Source organism: Neovison vison, chromosome 13 (genome assembly GCF_020171115.1).
Source record: "Neovison vison isolate M4711 chromosome 13, ASM_NN_V1, whole genome shotgun sequence".
In the NCBI taxonomy this organism is placed as follows: domain Eukaryota; kingdom Metazoa; phylum Chordata; class Mammalia; order Carnivora; family Mustelidae; genus Neogale; species Neogale vison.
The window spans coordinates 65,756,460-65,774,882 of NC_058103.1; the positions used below are offsets into that span (position 1 = coordinate 65,756,460).

The 18,423-nt window shown below is 39.6% G+C and overlaps 1 protein-coding gene across 2 annotated transcripts; it reads left to right on the forward strand.

Annotated features, from left to right (window-relative positions):
- Window positions 1-603: 603 nt before the first annotated feature.
- On the forward strand, window positions 604-9,681 carry DTD2 (D-aminoacyl-tRNA deacylase 2). Of its 2 annotated transcripts, none has more exons than XM_044231091.1 (3): window positions 604-818; window positions 5,093-5,162; window positions 8,947-9,681. In XM_044231091.1, exons 1-3 carry the CDS (start codon window positions 708-710, stop codon window positions 9,270-9,272), a joined length of 507 nt encoding a protein of 168 aa, XP_044087026.1. In that variant the 5' UTR covers window positions 604-707; the 3' UTR covers window positions 9,273-9,681. The 2 variants fall into 2 exon arrangements, with proteins under 2 accessions (XP_044087026.1, XP_044087027.1); XM_044231092.1 differs by lacking the exon at window positions 604-818 and adding an exon at window positions 1,260-1,814.
- Window positions 9,682-18,423: the final 8,742 nt, after the last annotated feature.

Sequence of the window (18,423 nt, forward strand, 5' to 3'; positions counted from 1 at the left end):
GTTTTCCTGATAGAAGAGGTATCTTGTTTTACTGATTGGAGTAAGGAAATTTTTTAAAGATTTATACCTTTTAGTTCCATTTCTGCTTGTTTCGTGATTCAGTTGATTCGTTCTATTTACCTACCTTCATAACGGGCATAATAAAGGCTTAAAATTTAAAATTTCTCAACGTCTGGAAACTTAAGCTTTCTAATCTGAAATCTTTTTTTTTTAATTTTTATTTATTTATTTGACAGAGAGAGATCACAAGCAGGCAGAGAAGCAGGCAGAGGGAGAGGAAGGGAAGCAGGCTCCCTGCTGAGCAGAGAGCCCGATGCGGGACTCGATCCCAGGACCCTGAGATCATGACCTGAGCCGAAGGCAGCGGCTTAACCCACTGAGCCACCCAGGCGCCCTGAAATCTCTTTCTTTAAATGGCGTGTAGGAAAGAGATCCAATGAGTCTTCCCACCTGTTGAAAGTATACGCTTACCGCTTAGCACTTTCTGTAAATTTGGATAGTTTCAGCGTAGGAGTTAAGAGTATTGTCTTTGAAGACCACACATCCGGGTCACCCTGGAGCCAGGCAGCGGCCCCGCCCACCCAGGGGTGGTGCCACGCGACATTAGAACGCCCCGCCGCCACTATCCGCAGCGTCCTCCCGGCGCGCTGGAGGCGGCTGCGCAGCGCGATCCTCGAACGTATCGGGTTGCCACGCGGGTTCAAACCATGGCCGAGAGCGGCCGGATACCTCAGGCTCGGGCGCTATTGCAGCAGTGCCTGCACGCCAGGCTGCAAGTACGCCCGGCCGAGGAAGACGCCGAGAGCCAGTGGGTGGAGGTAACGTCAGCCCCGCCACTCCCGGTGCCGCGTGCAGGGGCGGGCCTTCCCGCGTTCTTTTGGTAATTCGGCCCACGCGCCCCCCACCCACGTGCGCCCCACCCACGTCTCCTTCCGCGCGGGCGGTGCGTGGCGCCTACACGTGCTGTGGGCGGTGCGAACTTCCGTTCGGCCTGCCGACCTCCTCCCGCAGAGGCCTGCCAGCTCGGCTCGTCTGCGCAGTCCTGCACAGCCGGCCCCAGCCCTTCTCCGTCGGACCTATTACGCAGGCGGAAGAGTGTGTCCGCTGCTTAGGACCGCGGGAATTTGAACTTCCTGTCACCTTCTGCCTGCCTGCGCTCGGTAGACCTGAGGACTGACCGTCTCAGAGCTCTTGCTTCAGACGAGCGAGGGCCTTTCCACGCCCTAGTGCTGGTCTGGTTCGACCGTTTAGGTTGGATTCGTTGCAAACTTTTATGACCTGTTCCGACCTGTGCTGCAGATCCCGTGGAATTCCTCTTCGGTAGCTTGCAGCGAGGCACAGAAATGAGACTTCCCATGAAACCTTTTTTCATGAAACTTAAAATTTTTATATATTTGCAACTAGAAACAAAGACTACAACTTTTACTAGAAGGTTGCGTTGTTGTTGAACACAGTTCCTCAGGAGAGTTTAAAACCTTTGCAGAGATAGGATTTCCTTCTACTTGAGGATTTGCCCTTTAAAGAGAGCCAGCCCCAAGTTTATGCAAAAACAATGTTCATTAACGCCCCTGACCTATTTTTGGAGTAAGTTAAAATGAAGAAAAAATTAGTTGATAATTAAGGCTTCTGGAGCTACTCGAAAACTTAATATAGAAGCAGCATCTTCACTCATCTGCTGGATCGGTCCCAGATCTAGCATTCCTTAACACAACCCTAATCATTATGTTAAATATGATCCATAAACTATGATATGTGGGTGGTTATTCTTAAATCAGAATCTATTACTCTCTGCTAATTTAGAAATATTTATAAACGTAAGTATTCCTGTATCTACCCCTACCCATTTCTTTCTCAGAAATTCATGTTTGTTTTTGTTATGAGTAAACCCCCCCCCTTTTTGAGGTCTTGATTTCTCTTCCTACTGTGGAATTTATTTGTCATCCTATCCAAAGACTTGCCTATTTTTATAGTTAACTCTTGGGGCTATAAATTCCAAACTAGTAATCATTTAGATTTCTTCCATTTTTTAAATCTTTTTATATTCATGCCAGAGTTCCTTATGCAAAATCATATATTTTATTGCAGCCTTCCAAACTATCAGTTTGTGTTGGTAAACTTTAAAAGCTATTCTAAAGCTCCCTTTCACTCCCACACGTATCTAAATTAATATAAAGAGCTGACAATTAGTGAGAAAGTAAATTTTTTCTTCTTCCTCAGACATGCTCTTCCCTATTCTAACTTACAATTTTTTCTAAGGGAAATACTGTTCTGTCAAAAGATTTGAAGGTTACTTGTGGTCTCAGTTTTATTCATTTAGACCTTTGCTGTCACGGGCTGTTTTTCTTTCGGAAGGTGAACTTTTTAAAAATTGCAGTGAGAGGGGTGCCTGAGTGGCTTAGTTGGTTAAGTGTCTGACTCTTGGTTTCATTTGAGGTCATGATCTCATGAGTCCTGGGATCCAGCTCTGCATTGGACTCTGCCTGCAACAGGGAGTCTACTTAAAGATTCTTTTCCTCTACCCCTTCCGGTGCTAATGTATGTGCTTGCTCTCTGTCTCTGCTCCTAAAGTAAATAAATAAATAAATAAATAAATCTTTAAAATTAAAACGAAACTATGGTGGGAATTATATGTGATTTCGTATATATGTAAAATGCTTTCTACCAAATGAAGCTACAAGAAAAGTGGTTCTGACTTGAAGAGGGGAATTTGTAGGTCACAACTTAAGATCTATTACTAGAATAAACTAAAAGAAAATACCTTACTGAGGAGGAAGTATGGTGGGTGGAAAGAACACGTGTCTATTTTCTGCATATCATTAGATAATTAATTCTGACATTTCAAGTGTCCAAATATAAGTATGCCTGAGGTTTTGACTGAATGTGCTTGAGATTTGGGCTGGTACTAAATTAATCCCAGTGGAGTGGACTGTGACAGTAGTGCAAATATCTGTATCATTCGTCCTGCTGGCTCCATACTATGGGTGTGCTTTGGAGACCTTTGCTTATTCCAGAAGCACATTTGCACTTCTTAAAAAGTTATTTGTTTTCCAGTAAATCAACTGTGAGGGCAAAACTGCTGTTATGTTTATATAGAAGACATATTTAGATAATACAGAGAGCCTATGAGATATAGTTGACCTTAAATGCAAACAACAGACAAATTGAGTCCCTATCATGTCTGTAAAGTGCTTTGGGAATTAAAATGTAAAATAAATTGTGCTTTAGCCCTTAAATTTATTTTTACAGACTAATTTAATAAACACTTATATAGCTCTTACTATGAACTAGGTACTGTTTTAAGCACGTTACAAATATTAATTCATTTAATCTTTATAATAGCTCTTGGACTCAACCAGGTTAATCTACAAAATAAGAATTCAGTGGCAAAATCAGAGTCATTTATCATTTCTTTCTTTTCCATATATATCTTGCAAGAGCTAATAAAGAAATATCCAAGTCATTATATTTAAAAGCTTACATTCCTGAGGCACCTGGGTAGTTCAGCCATTTGGGCATCCAACTCAGTTTCAACTCAGGTCATGATCTCAGTCATGGGATCAAGCCCCACTTAGGTGGGCTCTGTGCTGAAGGTGGAGCCTGCCTGGGATACTCTGCCTCCTCCCCTTAGTACACTCTCTCTTAAAAAAAAAAAAAAAAAAAAAGACAACTTACATTCCTGATAACAGGCAACTTCATGATGTAGAACTTAATACCATAAATGCAGTATCAAACCTTAATCACTATGTTGATTGGAAGCATTGAGAATAACAAAATGTAATTGGGCAGTATCTTGGAATTTATTAAAGTAGAGTCAGACCCTTAGTTTTATAACCTGCGAGTAAATGGATTTGGAGGAATAAAGAGTAGTGATGTCAAAAAACATCAGTCATGGGTGCCTGGGTGGCTCAGTGGGTTAAGCCGCTGCCTTCGGCTCAGGTCATGATCTCAGGGTCCTGGGATCGAGTCCTGCATCGGGCTCTCTGCTCAGCAGGGAGCCTGCTTCCTCCTCTCTCTCTCTGCCTGCCTCACTGCCTACTTGTAATCTCTCTCTGTCAAATAAATAAATAAAATTTTAAAAAAAAAATCAGTCATGCTGTTGCTTATACATCACCCATATCTTACATAATGTGAATTCATTTGGTGTTGAATAAATGGGGCTCTGCAAACTAAGCATTTCCAAGTGTCAGCTTACTTAAGGGAGAGGAGACTAGATGTAAATGTTTGAGTGTACAACTTGTGGTCTTCACTGCTCTTGGTTATATCTTTTTTTTTTTTTTAATTTTATTTATTTATTTGACAGAGAAAGATCACAAGTAGGAAGAGAGGCAGACAGAGAGAGAGAAACAAGCAGGCTCCCCACTGAGCAAAGAGTCCAATGCTGGGCTGGATCCCAGGACCATGAGATCATGACCTGAGCCAAAGGCAGCGGCTTAACCCACTGAGCCACCCAGGTGCCCCTGCTCTTGATTATATCTTAAACTTAATTCTTTTTTTTTTTTTTTAAGATTTTATTTACTTATTTATTTGTCAGAGAGAGAGAGGGAGAACACAAGCAGGCAGAGCGGCAGGCAGAGGCAGAGAGAGAAGCAGGCTCCCCACTGAGCAAGGAGCCCGATGTGGGATTTGATCCCAGGACCCTGGGATCATGACCCAAGCCGAAGGCAGCAGCCCAACCAACTGAGCCACCCAGGCGTCCCATCTTAAACTTAATTCTTGCAAGAAATGATAATTGAGGTGATTAAATACTGGAAAAGACTTTGTTTTCTCACATAACTGCCTTCGGCTCAGGGCGTGATCCTGGAGTCCTGGGATCGAGTCCCACATCGGGCTCCCAGCTCCATGGGGAGTCTGCTTCGCTCTCTGACCTTCTCCTCGCTCATGCTCTCTCTCACTGTCTCTCTCTCTCAAATAAATAAATAAAATCTTTAAAAAAAAAAAAAAAGAAAAGAAAAGAAGTCAAATCTGTTATAAAAATATATTTCTCTTCTTTTGGGTTTAATCTCCATTTAACGGTTTCATAGTTTTATTCATTTACCTCTGTATCCCTATGTAGTTTTTTCTAATCTGAGTTTTCTCTGGTGACTTCTCATAGGTTCAGAGAGGATTAGTAATCTACGTGTGTTTTTTCAAAGGAGCTAATAAAGAACTTCTTCCCAAAATGGGTACGTATTTGATGTTTGCTTTTTAAGTTAAAAATGAATAGCAACAGATAGATGAACCAGAAGATAGATGGATAAACCACAATCTTAAGTTGTACTGGTAAGTTTTGAATGAATTAACTCTACTACAGTTGTTGGCTTTAGCTACTTTTGCCTTTTCTAAAGTTTTAAGTAAGCAAGTGTGGTGGAATTCTTTCAAAACATCTGCACATTTCACATGGCTTATAGATTGGTTTAGAAGAGTGTACACACACACGTGCGCACACAGACAACACACTTGAGATTCAGCTATGTTTTTAACAGAAGCTGGTTAGATGTCAGGGTGTCCACATAGGAAGAAAGCAGATGCTTCATTTCTTAATATAGTTTCCTTGTCTGCCACAGTCCCTGACAGGAGCGTGTAGGTGACATGTTATATGTAAGATGTGGGTCCCATCAAATCTGGACAGCTAAGTCTTATGTTGTTATTATGGAAACATTTTAACTAACTAGTTATGCACCTTTTTTTAATAAGAAGTATATGTAAACATAAAGTTCTCCCGATCTTGAACAAAGCTCAGTGTCTTCACAGCCACACCTCCTCCAGGGACAGAAAAGCAGGGTCAGTGCTCACTTACCTCTGAACACTAATTTACCTGCCTGCAGTTCTCGACTGTCCCTGATAGTCCATAGCACTGCACATTGTGATAATCGCATAGTTTCAGATACACCACATCAAGTACTAGATAGTATTTGATAAAATAATTATGTACAAAAATACCTGAATTAATGAAGCTATCCCTAAGTTGGGACAGGTTATATTCTCTTTATTAGTAGAGGACAGTACCCATTAGTTGCATTAATAAGAAATATAAATTATACAAATGGGTAGTTGCAACATGCAGAAGTTAACCTAGAAGAGCTTCAAGTAGTGGAACTCTAAGGTAAATAGCCCAGTGAGGAACCTCTGGGGCAAAAGACTATAAACTCCTAGAGTTAATTGTATACCAAGACATTAAACATGTTTGGCAACTTTGTGAGGGGATGAAAACTAGACTTAAAGGACTACGACAGGTGAGGGTGGAAAGCCAGTAACAGTGGTTTGAAATTTGATTCTGGAAGACAATAGGGAGCTTTACAGGGTTTAAAGAGTAAATGAGGGGCACCTGGCTGGCTTAGTCAGTGGAGCATGCAACTCTTGATCTCAAGATCATGAGTTCAAGCCCCATGTTGGTTATAGAGATTACTTTAAAAAAGAGAGCAAATGAAATGAGGATTCCCATTACAGAGGATGATTTGCCAAAACTTATTGCTTGGGTATTGGACATTCTGTCCATTTTCCTAAGGTAATATTTTGCCTTGAATTAAATCTTCATTGGCCATGGAAAGCATAGTAGAAATCTGTGAAAACAGGAAGAAAATTTTCGTCATTGTGACTTAAGACTGACTCCTAAAGTTGTTTTAGACTTTAAGTGACTCTTAGGTATAATAAAATTAAATGAACCAACCAAATCCAAACTACATTTTGTGTTATACTAAATAAATCCTGTGTGTTTCCATCTGTGTCTAAGTTCACTTTGAATACATACATTAAGATTGTGATGAACTAGGAGGTCCACCTTAACTCTTTTAGTGGACAGTCTAAAACAAAACTGTGTGTATTATGATTCTCAGTAAAGAGCTGTGATTCTATCCCATTCTGCTGGTGTAAATTATAAACAAAAAAAAGACCATCTATTACTGATACCATTAGCTTGTACTTCCCTCTATTCCAGGCAAAGTAAGCCAGTGTGATGGGATTCTCTTAAACTTCATCTCATACTTATTAAATGAATTCATATCTTTCTAATCAAATCATGTACCCCTTGGGAACATAACCAGTTATATCCATAAAGTCTAAAGTTATGTGGCTAACATAGAGATGTGCAGAATCTTTCTCAATTCATCTTGAGTATAATTGAACTGAGATCCAGGGACCTGTCAAAGCTTAACTTCCCATATACATCATTAGAGATACTTAATTGATAACCTGTCTTAAGATATTTGCGTTTTCAACATGCCATTAATTCATTGTCTCATTTTAATTCTACTTCCTGACATTTGTATTTGTATTATGTTTATTTCTACATAACTCTTATTTGAATACTAACAACATTAATTGAATTCTCAGTTATAGCCAGTAGAGGGAGGTGTGTGGAAGTTTAATAAATTGTACTTAACCTCGCTCGCCTGTTATTTCAAAATTGTCTACTTAGTGTGTCACTAGCCTAAGGCCTGGATAGCTGGGTAGATATTTCCCTTGGAGCTAAGTGCTCTGGAGAGTTACAGTTTTCTTAGAAGCAATCAATAACAACTGCTGGCTCTATAGCAAAGTCCGATTCATCATAGAGAAAATTAGAGGCATTTAAAAATAGAAATTAGTTGAAAATTGATAGTGCTTAATGCATATCTTAGAAATTCATTTGGGTGTTCATCTTGGCAGGTTTCTACCAGGTTAATTCTGTGATTTGTAGAGTGGGGCAACCATACTGGGTCCTTAAAATATTTACTACAAACCCTCCAGCACTTGAAACCATTGACTACCCTATTAGAAAGCATACATTTTCAAGCTTAATTACTGGTAGAGTGTGAGATCTCTATAGTTTATCAACTGTCCTCTGAGGAGTAGTCCTTTTTTTTTTTTTTTTAAGATTTTATTTATTTGAGAGACAGAGTGTGTATGTGTATGCAAGCATGCGGAGGGGCAGAGAAAGAGAAGAGAGAGAATCTCAAGCAGACTCCATGCTGTGCATGGAGCCGGACAGGGGGCTTGATCTCACCACCCTGAGATCTTGACCTGAGCCAAAATCAAGAGTTGGACACTTCACCAACAAGCCACCTAGGTACTCCTGAGAAATATTCCTTATAAGCAGAAGGTATTTATACCCTTTACAGAGCCAAGAAGACCTTAAGGCTCTTCATAGTAGGTGTTTCTTTTGTTTATTGTCTTGAAAATGACTAATGTTGAGATGTAAACAGGTTTTCTAACTTTAAATCTTTAGCTACACATAGATATTTATGGCTTTTTTGACAGTTCTTACGAGTTATTAGTATAATTTTGTCAGTGCCATAAAAATAACACCATGTTTTCTTGTGTATATATGAACATAATACCAGTGTATCTTTTGACTTACTTTTTTGGTTGTAACAGTGAGTTTCTGATGATGTTTGCTTCACCTTTACTCTTCTCCCTGGGTTACATTTGTCATATGATTAGACTTTGTTAAGTAGTGCCTTTGAGATTATGAAACCGTAAAATTATCTGGTTTATAATCAGAATAAACCTGGAAACTTTGTTTCAGCTTAGAACTCTAGGCAATTAAGTTACTCTAAGATTTCTATTTAATATTCTTTGTTGTAAAGCAGAATTTGGTGTGAGGAGAATTCATCATGGCTTTTTTCCAATGAGGTTTTCTTATGGAATATAAAAAGGAACAAAGAGGCAGAATCTTCTAATGTATCCCCCCGGGCAATAATATTTTGAGATTTTTGGTATACGGTTAATTTTTAGTCCTTTACTTCATCAATTTATTGTTAGGAAATCTTGACTGCCCAGTGGATTTAAAACATCATGCCATTTTTTGCATGAAACTTGCCTTATTTTTCTTGCTTAGATGAAGCAGTTCTTTAAATCTGAATAGAGATTTTAGATAAAAAGCATGAGCCAACAAACTAGATTTTAAACATGAGGTTTGCTGACTGGATGATTATTCATTTTCTTCATGTTTGTTTCTCACTTCAAGATGTTTTCCCTTTATTCCCCACCCAGTTAATACACTGTTAAATGTGAAGTTAAGTGAAACAGAAAATGGCAAGCATGTGTCTATATTGGATCTACCTGGCAATGTACTGATCATCCCTCAAGCCACCCTTGGAGGGAGAGTAAAAGGAAGAAACATGCAGTATCACTCTAACTCTGGAAAAGAAGAAGGCTTAGAACTTTATTCCCAATTTGTGACTCTGTGTGAGAAAGAACTGGCTGCCAACAGCAAGTGTGCTGAAGCTGGGGTTGTGGTGGAACATGGTACTTACGGGAACAGGCAGGTGTTACAGCTGGATACCAACGGACCATACACACACCTAATTGAGTTTTGAAAAATTAAAAGTTTCTACAGTTGTTTTCTGGTATAAAATGATCTCAACTATAATTAGATTTTCTTCCTCTTCTTGAATACACTAATCTGCAGCATTTTTAGACAAGAAAATTTGGGTGCCATCCATACCTCTGAAACCTGTTAATTGGATGACCTTGCCTTGCCAAGTCACCAAACTCTGAATCTCAGCCCTACCTTTTGTCCTACTTTCCCATACACTTCCACTTGAAAACTTGAAAAGTGCTTTCTATTCACTGTATAGTCATTGTGGAAATGCTCTTAGAGAGCTGTATTTAAGTATTTCTGCATGAAGAATTTTGTTCAATCAAGAAAAATATACCCTTGGGGCGCCTGGGTGGCTCAGTGGGTTAAACCGCTGCCTTCGGCTCAGGTCATGATCTCAGGGTCCTGGGATCGAGTCCCGCATCGGGCTCTCTGCTCAGCAGGGAGCCTGCTTCCTCCTCTCTCTCTCTCTCTGCCTGCCTCTCTGCCTACTTGTAATCTCTCTCTGTCAAATAAATAAATAAAATCTTTAAAAAAAAAAGAAAAGAAAAATATACCCTTGTATTCTTATATATCCTTAATATACCCTTATATTCTTATACCCTCAAATGTATGAAGTATGAAATAAAAATAGCTGTATTAAAATTAGGTAAAATCCCACACAAACCAATTGCAGTTTTGTCAGTTTTACTACTTTAGTTTTCCAAATTCTGAGTGAAAACAATATGCTATTTACTGTTCCTTTTAATAGTATCTGTGAAAATGTAATCTAGAAATGTTATTGTGCATTATATTACACCCAGGGCATCCAAGTGCTTTAAATCATTTTAAGAATCTTTAATTGAGGGGCACCTGGGTGGCTCATTTGGTTAAGCATCTGCCTTCAGCTCAGGTCATGATCTCAGAGCCCTTGGATTGAGTCCCACATCAGGCTTTGCTCAGCAGGGAGTCTGTGTCTCCCTCTGTCTCTCTGCTTTTTCTCTCACTCTCAAGCAAATAAAATCTTTTTAAAAAATCTTTAGTTGATGGGGCGCCTGGGTGGCTCAGTGGGTTAAAGCCTCTGCCTTCGGCTCAGGTCATGATCCCAGGATCCTGGGATCGAGCCCCGCTTCGGTCTCTCTGCTCAGCAGGGAGCCTGCTTCCCTCTCTCTCCTCTCTCTCTGCCTGCCTCTCTGCCTACTTGTGATCTCTGCCTGTCAAATAAATAAATAAAATTTTTAAAAAAATCTTTAGTTGATACAAGAACAAGGTATGAAGATTAAAAATTGTTTTTATTTAATATACCAGTTAGTTAATTAATACTTGCATTTCTCAGTTTTTTACCAAAATAACGTGTCTCATTTTCTGTCCTTGGTTTTTAAAAGTTACTGCTTTGTGAAATTAATGTTAGTTTTTTAGGAAGTCCTTTCTTATATAGCTTGTCATAAAAGGAAGAAAAAAAGGAAAGCTTTCTACTGCAATTATTTGGAAACAAGCTGACTTGTTCTTTTTCATATTATTTATCTGACGATTTTGAGCCAGTGTTTTTTCTGTTAGTGAATGTTTGTGCCCTGCCCCCATTCACATGTTGAAATCCCCCAACTTGGAGTTTGGAGTTGGGAATTTGGAAGGTAATTAGGGTTAATGAGAGCATAAGAGTGGGTCCCTCGTGATGGGATTAGAAGAAGAGTCACCAGAGACCTTGCTGGCTCACCCTCTCTGCTACCACCATGTAAGGATGCAGTGAGAAGGGGGCTATTTATAATCTAGGAAGAGAACCCTTATCAGAAACTGACCATGTTGACACCTTGATCTTGACCTTGCAGCCTCCAGGCTGCGAAAATAAATTTCTGTTTTTCAAGCCACTCTGTGGTATTTTGTTAGGGCAACCTGAGCTGATGAAGGTAGTGATACAAGATAGACAGCTAATAAGGTAAATTTTTCACAATCAAGAGAGGAACATATATAAGAAACTGAAAGAATGAAAGAATTAATGAATCAATAAAAGATAATACTCAGTTTTTGCAGACTCCTCTGACTTTATTTGAAAAGATATTTTGAAGAGTAAACACCAAGTCATATTTCTAATTATCAAAAGATGAAGAAATGAAATTGGATAAACATCTTAAGTAGCTGCTAAAAATTCCTTTGTGTCCTAATTTCTTTAGGTCTGTCCTCCTAAGATACTTAAAATTTTTGTTATCACACAAATCCTATTACTCTATATCCTTCCTGTACTATTCTATTTTGGAACTTGAGAATCAATAACTGGCTTGGTAATGAGCTCATTGTCCTTAACTTTTGCTTTATTGATTCATGATACACTTATTGAAATGTAATAAACTATTCATAAACTTTCGAACTCCAATTTTCTCAAAGCTTCTCTGAGAAGGTGTATATGTCTTTTGAAAAGATTATGTGTTACCTATTTTAAATCATTTTGATTTTGTGTGTAGGTGAAATGCTGACTCACAGCCCTAGATTACTGTTTTATAGTTCAGGCAATTTTTTTTTTTTAATTTGCTTGCAGTACTTGTGGAGAACAGCAATTTCACCTACATGAAGGGTTATTAAGCAGAAAGTGATGGCCACTTTTCATTTCCAAGGAAGCTAGGACAAGATAGTTAAGACAGGAGAAATAGTGGATATGTGAGTAACTACACCATGGCTTTCCGTAGCTCTCCTGGCCCACAGTGCTCAAAGAGCTTTCAAGAGATCCCTCCTTTTATTTTCCCAGTATATATTGAGGATAGTGCTGTGGAAAGTAAGACAGTGCTTAAATAATTTTCCCAGGATCACATTATAGGGAGGAATAATATCCATCTTTCTACTTTTCCTGTAGAGAGAATTGTTAAAAACTGAAATTGATCTTGGTAAAGGCTTAGTATCTCCCAGTGTGGCTCACTTAAGAAAGGACAGCCAATAATAAATTGGTTTACTTACAGAGTTAGGTGGCAGCATGATTGAACCTAATTTATGTGCCTTCTGCCCTGTTTTTCTAAGATTCTAGAATGTCTTGATTAGAATTTCATTTCTAAGTATTATTTTACCTGCCCATTTAGAAACAACAGGGGTTCAATTACAGAAAATACTGTAAGACACAGATTACCAATGAATGTGGTTTTAATATCTTGAATATATTCATACAAACTAAAATCAAACACCATTCCTTCATTAGTTCAAATTTTAAAAGGCCCACCACTATGAATCATGTCTGAATTGATGATTTATTGACTCCATAATGAAAGAACTCAACTTGTCAAGTATAAAGATCAAATACTGTGGAGTCCTATGCCACTTGTTTTGGAGAATAAGAATTCATAGTGGTATTTTAAGACAGTGACATGTCCTATTTTTACTATCCATGGTTAATATTGCAGGGGGCCTGTCTTGTTATACTTAAACATAGTTAGTGCACCTAACTGTAGCTCAGTGGGTTAAGTGTCCAACTCATAGTTTTGACCCAGATCATGGTCTCAGGGTTGTGAGATCAAGCTGCCATCGGGATCCTCATGCTGCGTGGAGTCTACCTCAGATTCTCTGCCTCTCCCTCTCCTCTGCCCCTCCTCCTATTCACCGGCAAGCTCTCTCTCTTGCTTTCAAATAAATAAAATCTTTAAATGTATTTTTTACTAAGTTTAATCATTCCCAACCTTACTGAAATTAAAAAAATAAGATAGAAATGTCTTACCTACTAATTTATTGAAATAATACTGGTTTCAGAAAGGGAAGATCTATAGAAAAGTAACATTTTCATTCCAAAACCACCCCATAGTGATGACTTTAAATGTTTGATAAGTCTCCTAATTATTTTCCCTTCATCCTATTACTCCTACCTCTAATTCTTTTTGCAGACGATCTCCAAGGTAATGATCCTAGAACATTCTTATCTCCATAATATTCCACAGTTCAGAAACTTTATTAAGTTATTTATTCTAACCCCAGGATAGTTAACATACAGTGTAACATTATCATTCAGAAACTTTTATAACCTTTTATCTATGGATCAAAGTCTAAATTTCTGAAGTTGTAATGAAAGTTCTCCATACTCCTAAGAAGTGAATGAAATCATGCAGGGAGAACTGTAGAGAGGACCAAAGTCAGAATCTTGAGAAAACATAAAGGAAGAGCAAACAAATGAGAGGCCAGAGAACACTGTAGAGATCAGAAGTGCAGAGAGAATCCAAAAATGGCAGTATTAACAGAAGATAATTTTCAAGATGTAAATAGTGACAAAGTCAGTGCCACATACTCAAGAAAAACAATAATACAAAGACTGAGGAGAGACCTCTAGGCCTAGTAGTTAGGTGTTTTCAAGCTTCTGGAAAAATAGGGTTAAATTTACAAGACTTGGGAGAAGCAGAAAAAGATTCTTAATCTTTTGTCCTTGGACAGAGTGTCTCAAAGTGTGCCAGTGGACCAGGATTCACCTGGAGCCTAATATTTTAACAAAGTGTGTTTTTTAGGACCATCCCAAACTTATGTATTAGAATATTGGGATTTAGGGAGGAGGAGCAAGATGGCGGAGGAGTGGGAGACCCAAACATCATCAGGTCCCAGGAGTTCAGCTAGATAGTTATCAGACCATTCTGAACACCTACAAACTCAAAAGAAGATCAAAGAGAAGAAAAGCAGCAATTCTAAGAACAGAAAATCAACCGCTTACTAGAAGGTAGGACGTGCGGAGAAGTGAATTCAAGGCGATATACAGGAAGAGAGACAGTGGGGCGAGGTGCCAGTTCCTAGCAAGCAGTAGAGCAGCAGAGCACAAAATTGGAAATTTTAGAAGTCTGCTCCACTGATGGATGTCGCTCCAGAGGCCAAGCCGGAGTGGAGCATTTGTGGGACAGTGTGGTCTCAGGACCCGCACCGTCACAGGAGGAGCAGGGATGCCTGAGTTTTGCAGAGCTCCCAGGCATCAGAGGAGGGAAGCCGGCTGCAGAGATGGAGCCGAATAGAGGAGTTCTCAGCTCAAGATTACCTTAAACTGTGATCCAAGGTGCAGTCGGACCACTGCTCTTCAAGCAGGGACCCCCTCCTACCTCCTCTGGGAGGACAGGCATGGGAGCACGCTGCAGAAATCAGCTGTGTTTGGAGACTCCAAACGGGACCGGGCACTAGAGATAGAAACACTCAGTCACAGGCTGGGTGAGCTCGGAGTGCAGCTGGAGACCAGGGAGATGGGAGGGATTTACTACTTTTCTCTGAGGGCACACTGAAGAGTGAGGCCCCAAGCTCTCAGCAACTCTGAGGCCAAGGATTGGGAGGCCACCATTTTCATTCCCATCCTCCAAAGCTGTATGTAAAGTGTTCATGGAACAAAAGCTACCGAGAGCAAAACCAAGAAAACTGAGAGCAAAATGCTAAAGAACATCCTACTGAAGAATGAATGGGCTGACCAGGAAATTAAAGAAGAATTGAAAAAGATTATGGAAATAATTGAAAATGAAAGCACAACTGTTCAAAATTGTTGGGATGCAGCAAAGGCAGTCCTGAGAGAGAAGTCTATAGCAATACAAGCCTATTTCAAGAAACAAGAAAGGTATCAAGTACACAACCTAACCCTACACCTAAAGGAGCTGGAGAAAGAACAGCAAATAAAGCCTAAACCCAACAGGAGAAGAGAAATAATAAAGAGCAGGAATCAACTAAATAGAAACCAAAAGAACAGTAGGACAATGAAACTAGGAGCTGATTCTTCAAAAGAATTAATAAGATTGGTAAACTCCTGGCCAGACTTATCAAAAGAAAAGAGAAAGGGCCCAAATTAATAAAACCATGAATGAAAGAGGAGAGATCACAACCAACACCAAAGAAATAAACAATTATAAGAACATATTATGGGCAACTATATGCTAGCAAATTGGACAATCTGGAAGAAATGGATGCATTCCTAGAGACAAATAAACTACCAAAACTGAACCAGGAAGAAATAGAAACCCTGAACAGACCCATCACCAGTAAGGAGATTGAAACAGTCATCAAAAATCCCCCAACAGGGCGCCTGGGTGGCTCAGTGGGTTAAGCCGCTGCCTTTGGCTCAGGTCATGATCTCAGGGTCCTGGGATCGAGTCCCGCATCGGGCTCTCTGCTCAGCAGGGAGCCTGTTTCCTCCTCTCTCTCTCTCTGCCTGCCTCTCTGCCTACTTGTGATCTCTCTCTGTCAAATAAATAAATAAAATCTTAAAAAAAAAAAAATCCCCCAACAAACAAGAGCCCAGGACCAGATGGCTTCCCAGGGGAATTCTACCAAACATTTAAAGAAGAAGTAATACCATTCTCCCGAAGCTGTGCCAAAAAATAAAAATGGAAAGAAAACTTTCAAATTCATTTTATGAGGCCAGCTTTACCTTGATCCCAAAACCAAAGGCCCCATCAAAAAGGAGAATTACAGACCAATATCCTTGATGATCACAGATGCAAAAGTTCTCACCAAAATACTAGCCAATAGGATCCAACATACATTAAAAGGATTATTCACCATGGCCAAGTGGGATTTATACCTGGGCTGCAAGGTTGGTTCAACTTCTGCAAATCAATCAATGTGATACAATACATTAATAAAAGAAAGAATAAGAACCATATGATACTCTCAATAGATGCTGAAAAAGCATTTGACAAAGTACAGCAATACAAGCCTTTCTCAAGAAACAAGTATCCTTTCTTTTTTTTTTTTTTAAAGATTTTATTTATTTATTTGACAGAGAGAGATCACAAGTAGGCAGAGAGGCAGGCAGAGAGAGAGAGGGAAGCGGGCTCCCTGCTGAGCAGAGAGCCTGATGCGGGACTCGATCCCAAGACCCTGAAATCATGACCTGAGCTGAAGGCAGTGGCTTAACCCACTGAGCCACCCAGGCGCCCCACAAGTATCCTTTCTTAATCAAAACTCTTCACAGTAGGGATGGAAGGGACACTCCTCAATATCATCAAAGCCATCTATGAAAATTCCACAGCAAATATCATTCTCATTGGAGAAAAACGGATAGCTTTTCCCCTAAGGTCAGGAACACAGCGAGGCTGTCCACTATCACCACTGCATTTCAACATAGTACTAGAAGTCCTAGCCTCAGCAGTCAGACAAAAAAAAAAAAAAGAAAGAAAGAAATTAAAGGCATCCAAATCATCAAAGAAGAAGTCAAACTCACTCTTTGCCGATGATATGATACTTTATGTGGAAAACCCAAAGACTTCACTCCAAAACTGCTAGAACTCATATAGGAACTTCACTGAATACTGAAAGTGTCACTGAAATACTGAATACTGCAAGTGTCAGAATATAAAATCAATGCCCAGAAGTCAGTCGCATTTCTATATCCCAAAGATAAGACAAAAGAAAGAAAAATTAAGGAGTCATCCCATTTACAATTGCACCCAAAACCATAAGATACCTAGGAATAAACCTAACCAAAGAGGCAAAGAATCTCTACTCAGAAAACTATAAGGTTGTCATCAAAGAAATTGAGGAAGACAGAAAGAAATGGAAAAACATTCCATGTTTATGGATTGGAAGAACAAATATTCTGAAAATGTCTGTGCTACCTAAAGCAATCTACGCATTTAATGCAATGTCTATCAAAATACCATCAATTTTTTTCAAACAAATGGAACAAATAATCCTAAAATGTATATGGATCCAGAGAAGATACTGAATAGCCAGAGGAATGTTGAAAAAGATAACCAAAAATTTGGCAGCATCACAATTCCAGACTTTAAGCTCTATTACAAAGCTGTAATCATCAAGACAGTATGGTACTGGCACAAAAACAGACCCATAGATCAATGGAACAGAATAGAGAGCCCAGAAATGGACCCTCAATTCTGTGGGCAACTAATATTCGACAAAGTAGGAAAGAATGTCCAATGAGAAAAAGACAGCCTCTTTAACAAATGGTGTTGGGAAAATTGGACAGCCACATGCAGAAGAATGAAACTGGACCATTTCTGTACACAAAATATGAAAATAGATGCAAAATGGATGAAAGACCTCAATGTGAGGGGCACCTGGGTGGTTCAGTTGGTTGAGTGGCTGCTTTCAGCTCAGGTCATGATCCTGGAGTTCTGGGATCAAGCCCCACATCAGGCTCCCTGCTCAGCCGAGGGTCTACTTCTCCCTCTGCCCTTGCCCCTCTCATGGGCTCGCTCTCTCGCATGCTCTCTCTATCTCTCATTCTTTCTCTCAAATAATAAATAAAAATCTTTAAAAAAAAAAAAAGCTGTTGGGAAAAAAAGACCTCAATCAACATGAAATAGGAATCCATCGAAATCATTGAGGAGAGGGGCACCTGGGTGGCTCAGTGGGTTAAAGCCTCTGCCTTCGGCTCAGGTCATGATCCCAGGGTCCTGGGATCGAGCCCCGCGTCGGGCTCTCTGCTCAGCAGGGAGCCTGCTTCCTCCTCTCTCTCTCTGCCTGCCTCTCTGCCTACTTGTAATCTCTGTCAAATAAAATAAATAAAATCTTTTTAAAAAAAAGAATTTATCAAACTCAACACCCAAAGAACAAAAATTTAATCAAGAAATGGGCAGAAGACATCAACAGACATTTCTACAAAGAAGACATCCAATGGCCAACAAACACATGAAAAAGTGCTCAACATCACTTGACATCAGGGAAATACAAATCAAAATCAATGAGATACCACTTCACACCAGTCAGAATGGCTAAAATTAACAAATGTGGGAACAACAGATGCTGGCGAGGTTGTGGAGGAAGGGGAACCCTCGTACACTATTGGGAATGCAAGCTGGTTCAGCCACTCTGGAAAACAGTATGGAGGTTCCTCAAAAAGTTGAAAATAGAGCTACCCTACAACCCAGCAATCGCACTACTGGGTATTTACCCTAAGGGTAGAAATGTAGTGATCCAAAAGGGCATGTGCACCCAAATGTGTATGCAGCAATGTCCACAACAACCAAACTGGAAAGAACCCAGATATCTATCAACAGATGAATGGATAAAGAAGACATAGTGTATATATACAATGGAATACTATGGAGCCATCAAAAAACCAAAATCTTGCCATTTGCAACAACGTGGATGGAACTAGAGGGTATTAGTCTAAGCAAAATATGTCAATCAGAGAAAGAATTATCATATGATCTCTTCTATATGAGGAATTTGAGAGGCAAGGCAGGGGGTCGTGGAGGGTATGGAGGGGAAAAATAAAACAAGAT